Raw genomic sequence first — 13,400 nt, 5'->3', positions numbered from 1 at the left:
GCTAACAAAGTGCTATGGTCTAAATGTTTATGTCCCCCCATTTCAATTCATACATTAAAATCCTCACCCCTAAAGTGATGCTATGTAGAAGATGGAGCCTTTGGGAAGTGCTTAGGTCTTGGGAGTGGAGCCCTCATGACTAGGATAAGTGCCCCTATAAAAGAGGCCCTTATAAAAGACCCCTTGCCTCTTCTGCCATGTGAGGGTGGAGTGAGAAAGATGGCTGTCTGTGAGGAAGCAGGGCCTCCCCAGACACTGAATCTGCCAGTGCCTTGATCTTGGACTTCTCAGCCTCCAGAACTGTGAGAAAAACATTTCTGTGGTTTATAAGCCATCCAGTGTTTTGTTATAGCAGCCCGAATGAACTAAGACACAAAGTATTTCCCAGTCCTGTGTCTGTGATTCCCCGCCTGAGGAAAAATGATTCCATAAACCAACAAACAGAAACTCCCATCATATAAAAACATATAACTGCCTAATCAAATAGGTAGGATTTCTGGATGAAGGAGAAAAAATATTTGTGACCACTGTTGCCTTAAAATGTTAAATCTGCCATCAACTAACAAAAATGTTATAATGTGCTAAAACCCAAGGTCAGGAGAAAGGCAAAGTAGAATAGTTATATTTTCTGTTAATACAGAATTCAATAGGTTAGGAGCAGAGAAAGAGGAAGACTGAAAATTTGAAACTGGACGTAGTCACACAAGAATATTGCAGTGTCTGGGAGCTGATAAGGGCTTTAAGGAAATTTAGAAATCTTTAAAGGAATGGTTGATATGATCAAGACTTGTCCATAAGAAAAGAAGACTAGAATAATTGAGGATACCAGTGAATTCCAATCTTAGTGAAGAGAACTGCAGAATCCCTAGAGGCTTACTTGAATAATATCTGGAAATGACTGTGACTTGAGTTTTAAAAAGAAATATATTCAGTATTCTAAAAACTCTATAGGTGTGATGCATAGCACATTGCAACATTTCAGGAGTAAATTAACATTAAAATTTTAGTATTTTAGAAAGTCTGGATTTACTTTCTAAACTCAGAGTATTTCTAGAATATTAGAGTATTTTAGAATTGTTAAATTTTTAATTATAGTGATCTGTTCTTTTCATTTAGTTTATTCCTTTCCTCACTTATTCAGTAAGTATTAATATATATTGAAAACCTAATTCAACAACAAACAAGAGAAAAGAGGAAATTCTTCTATTTGCCCAAACAATGATAATATTTTTCCTCAAGGTGTTCTCATATGTGCCCATACTTTATAGTAAAGTACAGAAGATAACTTTTGGATGTAAAGATTTGCTATCACCTAATACAGTCTTTAGTTACCTCTGCACTTGAATGCCTGTTATTTTTCTTCACTGGGAAAAGTTGAAAGAACAGACTATAAGGGTCTCATTCTGGAGCAAGGGAAAGCTGACCTGAAATAAGTTTTAGGATTAAAATTTACATAATTACATAATTGGCGCTCAGATTTTTCATATGCAGCAACTCACCAGATGTAAAGATGTAAAGAAGAGGCCAAAGAGGAGTTGGGTAACAGAAATGAGGCAGAGCCTCCAAATTCCACCATTCTCTCTCCAGGCAGGCCCTGGGGGAAGCATTTAGGTTGCCTCAATAAAGCTCTCTTTAGATTTATGTGATCTCGGATGCTTCTTCTTTATGGTTGGTGAATTTACAGCGGAACAAATCGAGATTGTAACAGACAGAAGATCTGTCTCTGGTGAAATAAATTAGAACCATTAGATTTTCCTCTTTGGTCTTCTAGTATAATGTAATAAATGGTTGAGAGTATGGGCTTTGTAGTCAGACAGATTCGGGTTTGGGAAAGGCTATCACTTACCAGCTAGGTGACCTTGAGTTCAGCCACCCTGAGCCTGATACTGTTTTTGCTTTTCTTTTGTTGTGTTGTAAAATAAGAATGATAACAATAGTGTCTAATACATAGTGCTGCTATAAGGTTAAATATTAAATATATGTGTAAAATGCATCATATCGTGACTAATGCAGTGGTCAGTCCTCCATAAATATAAGCTATTGTTTTAATTATATACTGTCTCCTTAATATACTTTTAACAAACTCTGATATTGTTTTGCATAATGGAGATAAACTGCCAAAATTGGATGGAACATGTTCAGCTTAACCACAGTGACTTAACCAATTATGGATCTGTTTTTCCCCCATAATAAAGAATTCAGAAATAGGCAATGTAAGGCTGGTATAGCTGTTTGAGGAAAATATCGAGGACCCACCATTTAATTTTCTGCTCCTCCACCCTTACCGATGGCTTTCATCTTCGTGATTGAAAGAGAGCTGCAGTACCTCTAGACAGCCAAGAAGGAGAGGCAGAATGAAGGGCAAAAGTCTTTATAGGAACTACCACCTATATCTCATTGTCTAGAACTATGTTTCATGACCAGTCTCTAATAGCAGTGGAAGCTAGTAAGGAACGTATGTTTTTAACTGGGCACATTGCCACCTTGAAACAAAACAAAAACCAGGAACAAACTCCGGACACGCCGCCTTTAGAACTGTAACACTCACTGCGAGGGTCCGCCGCTTCATTCTTGAAGTCAGTGAGACCAAGAACCCACCAATTCCGGACACAATATCATTTATTCAATAAGGTTTTATAGAGGATCCCATTAATCTTGGAAGTACAGGTACAGGGAAAACATAGAAGGAACATCCAACTTTTCATACATGTATTTTGTAAAGGATTAAGTTATATAGTTTTTTTAAAATAAATATTGTTATAGTGGCAGCCATCAATTGGCCTAGATTCTGGCAGTGACTGTCTACATTTGGAGGCTTAGAGAAGATCCCTATGGTGCTCAAGTTCTCTGTGATCAGCCTCACTGGAATTAGGGGCACCTAGTACTAGCCGTTTCTGTTACCCGAGGAATCGAGGTCCAGTTTTCTACTATTGATTTAAAATGACCTGCATAAAGAACCAGATATAGAAAACACAGTTCTTTACGATACAAATCGATCAGTAAGCATTTTTTAAGCTGTTACCTAGCACTAAGCAAAAAAAAAGTCACCCAGTTTTCCTGGGATGATTTTTCAGAAGCAGCTGTTTACTAAGCAGTTAGCATTGATTTCATATGGCTTAGAGGAGCAGGCAGACTGTGGGTCTGTCTCTGCTCTCCCAGAGTCACTAGGCAGGTTACCTGGGGTCATTACTCAGTTTCTCTAGGCCTCAGTTTTCTTATATGTAAAACAGCAACTTTGAAAAAAATGATTGTTAAGATTCCTCCTTGATCTTGGATTTGGGGCAGGATGGAGATTTAATTACTGTGGAAACGGTTACTTGACCCCGTGCAAGATGTGGGGTGCCCTGGGGTCTGAGAAGTCCTGGAGTGACAGCCTTCATTTTTGTCCTCCTGAAAATGAAGGAGTTGGATTGGAAGTATCAGAGTCCTCTACTTGATCTAATGCTCTGTCAAACAGAGTTTGATAGAACTGTCACCTGAATTCTATCAGTTGGGTTTAATTAATAAAAATTTTTGGAGACATGCTTGATGGGTTTCATCTTCCCAGGGCCTGTACATGGACCCTCTGAAAGTAGTAATGCAAAATTCTACTTTACTAAGTTTGTTAAGCATTGAAGGTTGAAATGAGCCCAAAGAAGATCAAGGCTGTTAACTCTTACATCTAAGAAGAATCTCCACCCAGTGTTTCTAACTGAGCACAGATTGACAAAAACCATTTCTTTTTTTTTTTTTTTTTTGAGACGGAGTCTCACTCTGTCACTCAGGCCGGAGTGCAATGGCATGGTCTCAGCTCACTGCAATCTCTACCTCCAGGTTCAAGCGATTCTCCTGCCTCAGCCTCCCGAGTAGCTGGGACTACAGGCGTGCGCCACCACACTCAGCTAATTTGTGTATTTTTAGTAGAGATGGGGTGTCACTGTGTTGGCCAGGCTGGTCTCAAACTCCTGACCTTGTGATCCACACGCCTCGGCCTCCCAAAGTGCCGGGATTACAGGCCTGAGCCACTGCGCCGGGCCAACAAAAACTATTTCTCAATTCTTCTATCTTAGCAGTTCACTGAGGTAACACCTTGGCCAGCAGAAATCTTGTATTTTGGGTGAGTGTAACGGTCCTTAAAGGGGAAGTTGGTTCCACCAAGACCTGCAGAGAGGTGGTCATAGGGAGCCTAGTAAGTCTGTTAGGACTGGCATGAGCAACACTTCTGGCATCTTGTGCAGGGTCACTAGTAGTAAATGAAATGATGGGACAGGTCACCAGTGCCAGACATCTGCATTGTGGCTGCTGTTCCAGTACAGCTGTGACACTGCAAGATAGATTCTCTGAGCTGGAAATTCTAAAACGGTAGATGTTGGCAAGTAACCCTAAATTGAAATGACTCTGAAAAAATTAAAAAGGGAGACAGACGAGCTGCAAGCACTGGAACAAAGATATTCACCCCCAAAGAGTCATAAACCACAGCTGACTCTTAGCTTCACAAGCAGCCCTCAGAAGGTGGTAGCTTGTTTTAAGCAGAGGCCATGCAGAACCCATGAAACCAAAGGACAGAGCCAGTAGGGCTGGAGTCTGACCAGAAAGTTCCATGCCCTCTGCTTTCTGCCTGGAAAATGACCTGGTAGGTTTTAACCTATCCAAGACTACAGAGGATTTCAGAATTTCAGTTTGAGGTATGCCTCAAAACATTCCAGCCTTGATCATGAAAGAAAGAAGTGATCAAAATACCATATGTCACAATGGAAAACCCAAGCGGCCCCAGAGCCTCTTCTTCAGTAATGAGATTTAGTTGATCTGAACAGTTATTTATGCATTGAGGTCATATTTTGGCCAATCTTTTGCTTACAGCTGTCGCCAAATAAAGCCTTCTGTCTTAGCATTTATTTTACCAAAATCAGGTTGAGAGATGGTTCTTCGAGAGGACTGTTTTGTCAGGGAATACAGGGATCTTTTCACATAGTAAAATGTGCCCACAAAGCCAAACAATACACCAAATATAGGGTCAAATTATGTTAAAATTGAAAAGAAACAAACTAAAGTCTTTTCCTTTGTCTCTGTTGTTTTTTGAGGTTTTGCTTATTTGTTTGTTTAATTTTACCAAAAATGCTCCCCAAATGGCAATGAAAGGTTCAAGGGAACTTTCTTCAGTAATACCATGTTTACCACAGAGAGGATTGGCTGTTAGGACTTCCCTAGTTGATCTTCCTCTTGTTCCTTCTTTATTCTAAGTTTTGACATATTACAGTTTCTAACATCTCTGTGCCTGGAAATATTCTAGGCTTATACTTTTAATAAGAGAAATGGAGAAAAGTGCTAGTGTCTGTGGATTGTTGCTAAATCTGCACATGTCCATGTGTAACCAAGAGTATTAAACTCAGAGCCAAAGAACAGGAAGAGAAGAAAAATCCCTCCTTTGTTTGTTTGTAGACTTTGGCATTGATTTCATGTGGCTTGGAAGAGCTTGAATGACACCGTGGGTCTGTCTCTGCTCTCCCAGAGTCACTAACCAGGTTACCTGGGGTAATTACTTAGGTTCTCTTGGCCTCAGTTCCCTTATATATAAAATAGAAAACATTGAACAAGATGATCGTTCAGGTTCCTCCTTGAACTAAGATTTGGGGCAGGATAGAGACTTAGTTACTGTGGAAACTGTTGCCCAACCTTGTGCAAGTTATGGGTTACTCTGGGGTAGGAGAGGTCCTGGAATATAATGCTTCATTTTTATCCTCCTGAAAATGAACAAATTGGATCTGAAGATAACTGAGTGCTCTACTTGATAATAATGTGTTGTCAAGCAGATTTTGATAGAACTCCCTCCTGAATTCTACCGAATGGGTTTAATTAAGGAAAGTTTTTGGAGACATGCTGGGTGGGTGTCATCTTCCCAGGACCTATGCATGAAATGAGACATGTCCCCTTGAATAACTAGGTTATAAGAAGCATAGTTTGCTCTATTGTATTTTGGCCAACTAGTCCTCATCATTATGGGTGATAGGCCTCAGTTCACCGTTAACAGGAAGAGCTGAAAGCCTTGTTTTGGGATTGCTAAGATGAGATCGTTCTCCTTACACTGTGTTCCTATTTTTCTAGCCATACTATAAGGACAAAAGTGCTTAATCCTACACACCTATTTGCTTCATTTAAAACAAAAACCTATATAAGGAAGAGGAAAAGCCCAAATGACATTCAAGGCAAACATCATAGGTGGAAAAGTAGAGAAAAAACATCTGATCACATAATACCGAGTAGCCAGGAATTTCTGGAAGCAATTTATGGTTATCCCAGGGATCAGAATATAAGAGTGTGAAATGAAATAAAATGCTTTATAAGAGACAAAATCCTATGAGACTCTGTACAAAAAAAGATGTTACCATTAGACAAGTATTTCTGAAAGAAATGAAGAGAATCTTAAGTATACATTCATGCTACGTAAAATAATGAAACAAATGCTAAGGGATATGGGAATCAAGATGAAGAAGAGCAAAAATTTAAAAATAGTACCCATATTCCAAGCTGTTTTGTGACTTTGGAATTAACTTAAAAGCAGTTATTGATATGTGCACTTTTCTGTTACATATATTATGCTTCATAAAAAGTTTTTTTAAAGGAAATTCCTGAGTAATCTAAAAGAAGCTTTTAAGGTTTTTCTTTCCCAACAGAAGAAGATAATTAAGATGGAAATGTGTTCAGCTGGCTGTACACTTGTTGCTGTTGATAATGAATACGGAGAGTTCTTCACAGGATGGGGGATTTTGGGAATTAAAGCCTGTCAAAAGGTGGAACCTAATGTTCAAAGTCCTAAGACCAAGAGGAACCATAGGAGGAGCCTTCAGTTAAGAATGTTATAAGTAATAGAAAACCCAACCAATGGTGGCTGAAACAAACAGGGACTTATTTCCCTGACAAAACAAGAAGTCCAAAAGTGGGTGGTTGCTGGCATTCATTCAGCTACTGAGAAATGCCACAGAGGACTGTTTTACTCAGTTCCTGCAGTGCTATCAAGAAATACCTGAGACTGGGTAGTTTACAATGAAAGGGGTTTAATTGGCTCACAGTTCCATAGGCTGTACAGGAAGCATGATCCTGGCATCTGCTTGGCTTCTGGGGAGGCCTCAGGAAACTTTCCGTCATAGTGGAAGGTGAAGGGGAAGCAGACACATGTTACATGGCCAGAGCAGTAGGAATAGAGAAGGGGAAGGTGCTGCACACTTTTAAACAACCAGATCTCGTGAGAACTCACTATCATGAGAATAGCACCAGAGAGACCGTGCTAAACCATTCATGAGAACTCCACCCCCATGATCCAGTCACCTCCCACCAGGCCCCACCTCCAATACTGGGAATTAAAATTTGACATGAGATTTAGGCAATGACACAGAATCAAACCATATCAAGGACCTATACTTTTCCCATCTTTCCCTTTTTCCATCCTTGGCAGTTGGCTTTTGTCTTCATACCTTATATTCACAATATGGCTGCCAGAGTCCCAACCATTTCTTCTGTGATCAAGGCTGGAAAAGAGAAGGGGTCAATACCAGTCATATCCTTCGTTTTAACAGATAAGCAAAAGCCTTCTCAGAACTTTGGCACGTGGCTACCCCAGCTGCTTCCATGGCTGGAGAAGGCAAGGGATAAGGAAAGTTGAGAATGACTGTTGGGTTAACTGAAAATAGCAACTGCCAGAGTTCATCATAAAGAGAATCGTCTTGTGGCTTGATGCTGTTGGGAAGAGGTAAGAATTTAGAGCCTATGGGAGTATGGCTCAGGACTGCAAACATTTCCACTAATCGAATCATGAAAGCAGTTAGTGAATTGAGTTAAAACAGCAGTTCAAAATGCAGGTAGCCTGATTTTTCGTTCTGAATTGGCCATAGGCCTTAATGAATGCTACTAAATTATTAGTCTTTCCTACTATAAAATAAGAATAATGTCTATTCTCCGCCTCACTTGGACCCTTTTATTCAGTCATTCATTTATTCAACAAATATATACTAAGCACCTCTTATGTAGCAGAGATTGTGCTAATGCTGAGGATACACAAATAAATAATGCAGAACCCTTACCCCAGTGGAGGGAGGCCAGGGAACGTGTTGACTGAGCACTGCTTCACGTTGGACTATGCTGGGTGCTTTATATGCAGAATATATATATATATATATATGGCTTACAGAAGATATGTAAACAAGTGATATAATAGGAAAAGTGGTACAACGGAAATATTCATAAAAGTGCCCTGGGACAGAGCAGGGGAAATGACTAACTCTACCTTGGGAATTGGGCAGGGCTTCACCGAGGAGATGAAATCTGAGATAGGGCTTCAAATTGAGTCTGAATTTATTGTACAGAAGTAGTTGGGGGGAGTAGCTTTTGGTGGAGGAACAGTTGATTCAAAAGCAATGACACTTAAAAGGGAATTGTTTGTTCCTGAAAAGTCAGTCTACTTTGCCAAGCATTCGGGTGGTGGGAGGTGGCCAGAGCCAGGCCATGAAGGACTCAGAAGCCAGAAGTTTGGCCTTGAGGAGCCGTTGGCATACAGAACAAGACATGATGAGATTTGTGCCTCGGAAAGATCATTCTGGAATCTGTGAGGTGAGGAAGGGCTGTTGGAAGGGGCCTGGTAGCAGACAACCTATTTTGGAGGCTTTTGCCACAATGTTGGTGAAAGATGATGACACAATTAAGGCAGTGAGGTCTAGAAAGACCTGCATAAGATCAACAGCTTCTGATGACTGATTGGATGTGTTGAAAGAGTCAGGGGAGGAATCAAAAAAGATTCCAAAGTTTCTCACATGGCACTTGGGTGGCATCATTCACAGGAGATTGGGGAGAGTGTGGCATTTGCCGAGCTCCATTTCAGCTTCATCTCAGCTCCTGGAAAAAGGAACGGGCCTTTGCTTCAGGTCTTGTGTTGCCACAGTAATACTGCTCCCCTGACTGCCTCTCCCGCCAGGCCCCACCCAGCTGTGATTTCGAGGTCATGTTCTGGGATAAGGCTCCAAATGGCCTGTGGTTGCCTTGTTCCTGTGTGCAAAATGAAAATGGATTGCTGTAGCAAACGCAAACATGAGGTGGGGAGAGCAGCGATCCTTAGACGAGGCTTGGAGTTGGGCACGGGGCTGTGGCTGAGCAGTCATGGGTGCCCCGTGACAACTGCCTGCCTCACTGCGGCTCCGGGGATTCTTCCCACTCAGCTGCAGCACAGCCTCGGTAGCATTCATCATTTTCTAAGACCAGTGGATGGAATCAGACAGTTCATGATGCTTCAACTTCTCGAGTACATGACTGATACTTGAAGGAATTATTAAGATGCTTATCTATTTTTAATTGCATCTACTTCTTTGGTATTTGACCCAATTCATTCATTCTCGTTGTGAATGTATTAAGAGACCCTGTACCCTCTTGACCTCTCCTTATAATTATTACCATTATTGTTCTTTGAAGCACTGTTTTGATTATACACTTAAAAGGAGATACTGATATACTGAAATTCACTGCACAGCTGAAATGCCCACTGCGTGGACTCAAGGACAGCCGTCTAAGAGCAGTTCTTGTCCTCAGAAGTTCAACTCCCTTTTTTTTACTTCCCTTCACCCACATTTCTGCCCTCTTCCCCTTTAGAGGTTTTTAGTCACACATTTCTACTTTAGTAAGAGCAACCCTTCTCCCTGAGGCCCCAAGTGCTATGTTTTAACAAACACAGATAAATCAATTCATGTGCTTTATCAGTGTTGGGATTGCTGGCAGGTGCCTCACAGCGAACATTATTGCAATTTCACCATCATTTCCCCCCCTCCCCTTTCCAGACATACATTCATATTTGTTTCTTCTTCCCTTAGATTACCCTATCTGGCAAATCATTCCAATGAAAATTGATCCCATTGATTTATCCACATACAGGTGGAAGCCTGTATTTGGGAAGCAGTTTTAACCAAATTGTGTGAAAGTTTTTTCTTCTGATGTTATCTCTGACCCGTGTTGTAAACATTTTCTTTTTTTTTTTTTTTTTTTTTTTTTTTTTCTGAGACGGTGTCTCGCTCTGCTGCCCAGGCTGGAGTGCAGTGGCACAATCTCGGCTCACTGCAACCTCCGCCTCCTGGGTTCACGCCATTCTCCTGCCTCAGCCTCCTGAGTAGCTGGGATTTCAGGTGCCTGCCACCACGCCCGGCTAAATTTTTGTATTTTTAGTGGAGACGGGGTTTCACCGTGTTAGCCAGGATGGTCTCGATCTCCTGACCTTGTGATCCACCCGCCTCGGCCTCCCAAAGTGCTGGGATTACAGGCTTGAGCCACTGCGCCCAGCGTGAGCATTTTCATCTGCGTGGATTAGGAGAAGTTCTTACCACCATTCAATTATCACCACATGGTGTCCAGTTCTATAATGCAGTACTGGGCCTTAAGGAGATTTGCAATGATTTACTGGGGTAAAAGACAAGATATTAACTTAGTGTATCATTTGTCTTGGTCTTCAAAGTGAGGTGAAAGGCCTATCAGTGGCCCATTCAAGTGTCCTTTTAGAAGTGTCTCCTTCTCTTCTTTCTGGTGTTCTCTGTCACCTATTTTATGACATTATCATAGAAGGAATGTTTGTATAATCTGGTACAGTTCCACAAGAAGAAACATGGGTAAGAAAATTAAACGTAATCCTAGGGATAAGAATGAGAAAATAAAAACTCTTTAAGATGATTAGAGAATGTATTAAAGTCCATTTATTTCATTCATGGCTATGAATTATGGGTAGATAACTTGTGGCACTCACTGTTTTCCCAAATATGAGACCTTTGGGGGAAATTCTGGTTCATTCTTGCATTAGGGAATTTTCTGTGGCACAGTGTGAGGTAGTTATCACTGAGTCTACTTAGCACAAATTCCTCATTAAGGATTTTGCACAAACTGGAATGAAGAGCAAAGCTTTCTTCTTACAGAGAATGAAAGCATATTTCCTTTCAAGAGGTAGAACCATTTATTTTCACATCAGACTCTGAAATTTACAATTCTTTTTTTTTTTTTTTTTTTTTTTTTTGAGACAGCGTCTCACTCTGTCACCCAAGCTGGAGTGCGATGGCATGATCTCAGCTCACTGCAACCTCCACCTCCGAGCTTCAAGCGATTCTCGTGCCTCAGCCTCTGAAGTAACTGGGATTACAGGCACCTGCCACCATGCCCAGCTAATCTTTGTATTTTTAGTAGAGACAAGGTTTCACCATGTTGGCCAGGCTGGTCTTGAACTTCTGAGCTCAAGTGATCTACTCACTTCGGCCTCCCAAAGTGCTGGGCTTACAGGTGTGAGTGACCAAGCCCAGCCTACAATTCTTTATTTACTGCCTTGTGGCAAGAGCCTACATTTCTGGAATTTTAACATGCAACTCAGGCAACTCATTCAACAAGTATTTATTGAGTATCTGCTGTATACTGGGCACAGTGCTATCAACTGACTAGAAGGTTAGTTGGCTGGTCTTTAGTGATGAAAAAGAGAAAATACCGAAGAATTGACGGGGGTCGGAATCCACTTGCCACCGTAGCTTTCAAGAACAGCCTTCTTAGAGACAGGAAATGAGCAGGAAAACCAGACTCATTTGCAATTACTAGCCACATTCTTCAGAGAGAAAGGCTCTGCTGAAATCCTGAATGTTAACTAACAGAAAATATATTCTTGTTGCCTTATTTCTCATGATGCTTTGTTCTTTTGACCCAGAAACGGAAAAGATAGTCCTAGAGGCAGGAAATGGATTACCATCCTGGAAATTCAATGACCAGCTTTTTCCCTGTGACGTGTGTGGGAAAGTGTTTGGCCGACAGCAGACATTGTCCCGACACCTCTCGCTGCACACAGGTGAGTGAGTAGGGCCTGGGCTGTCAGCGCTCTATGCTCCATCACCAACTTCTTTACTCCCCGGAAGCTGAGTTTCTCTAAGAGAAGCATTACAGGAAGTGCTGGGAATGGCTGACCTTTTCAAGCCATTTTCTCTGGCATGTTTAAAGAAGACCTTGGAAAGGCTTTTTTATTTGTATTGAAAGGGTTCATTGAGTTCCAAGTAGGACTGATGAGAAAATATTGACAATTTAGGTTTATTCAGGTAAAATTCCTCAACTCTGTTAAAAAAATGTATTGAGCTCATCTTGAAAGCGCAGGACAGGGGGACACACTCCATCTTACTGGTTTTATCTTATTGTGGTGGGTGGGAGCAGCCGGGGAAAAGGCACCTTGGTGGAGAAACCGCTTCTACCTTTATTTACATATAATTATGGAGAAATATGGTTGGTTCTGAGAGTTGGGAAAGGGAAGACAACCAAGTTAACAAGGAGGAATAAATAGTAACTTAGTCCACACAGGAAAAATAATTGAAGACAAAAAGACATAAGGCAAAATCAGTAGTAAACATAAAGCAAGATGGAAATAATAAAATCAAACATTTCCATTTTTACATTGACATCAGGTTTTCAAATAATCCAGATATATCTTATTTACAGGGAACACAAAAACAAAATGATAAAGAAAATTCAAAATAAAGGTTTCGTACATCACACAAAATTTAAAAAGCAAGACAGGAAGTATTAATAGGACAAGATTAATTTTGTCTTTTTTTTTCCCCCAAGACAGGGTCTCGCTCTGTCACCCAGACTGGAGTGCAGTGGCTCCATCCCGGCTCACTGCAACCTCTGCCTCACGGGTTCAAGTGATCCTTCCTTCTCAGCTTTCTGAGTAGCTGAGGCTACAGGTGCACGCTGCCACTATGCCCAGCTAATTAAAAAAAAAAAAAAAAAAAAAAAAAAAAGGTTTTTGTTGTCAGGCACAGTGGCTCACGCCTATAATCCCAACACTTTGGGAGGCCAAGGCAGGTGGATCACCTGAGGTCAGGAGTTCGAGACCAGCCTGGCCAAAGTGGTGAAACCCCATCTCGACTAAAAATACAAAAATTAGCCAGGCATGGAGGCGCATGCTTGTAATCCCAGCTACTCAGGAGGCTGAGGTAGGAGAATTGCTTGAACCCAGGAGGTGGAAGTTGTGCAGTGAGCCAAGATCGCGCCACTGCACTCCAGCCTGAGTGACAAGAGCAAAACTCAGTCTCAAAAAAAACAAAAAGTTTTTTGTAGTAATGGGGTTTCGCCATGCTGCCCAGACTGGTGTCTTTTCTTTTTATATTTTTAATATTTTTAATTTTAAATTTGACTAAAGACAAAATTTAGGAAAACTTTAACATGTTCAAAAAAGTGGAGTTTTATAAGGTCACATTCTCTGAGCATACTTAAATGAAATTTTAAATAAGTAAGGTTCAATAAAATGTCCTGCCTAATTGGACCAAAGAAAAAGGGAGAAAATAAAAATTCAAATAACAGACATCTAAAAGGAATGAAACAGAGAACACTTCATACGTAAACCTGGAGCAAAAAGCAAGAGCTCTAGTCAGAGG

At 40.8% G+C, this 13,400-nt stretch overlaps 1 protein-coding gene across 7 annotated transcripts in view; it reads left to right on the top strand.

Annotated features, from left to right (window-relative positions):
- ZNF827 (zinc finger protein 827) overlaps nt 1-13,400 on the top strand; it is a 175,630-nt gene that overhangs the window by 142,063 nt on the left and 20,167 nt on the right. For all 7 annotated transcript variants that reach the window (XM_030816201.1, XM_003257774.4, XM_030816202.1 and 4 more), the window contains one exon: nt 11,684-11,821. In XM_030816201.1, coding sequence (XP_030672061.1) covers nt 11,684-11,821 — 138 coding nt within the window. The remainder of the gene's footprint in view (nt 1-11,683; nt 11,822-13,400) is intronic.

Source organism: Nomascus leucogenys, chromosome 7b (assembly GCF_006542625.1).
Source record: "Nomascus leucogenys isolate Asia chromosome 7b, Asia_NLE_v1, whole genome shotgun sequence".
Classification (NCBI taxonomy): Eukaryota; Metazoa; Chordata; class Mammalia; order Primates; family Hylobatidae; genus Nomascus; species Nomascus leucogenys.
The sequence above is the reverse complement of the archived record's forward strand: the minus strand, read 5'-3'. Positions and strand labels throughout refer to the sequence as shown.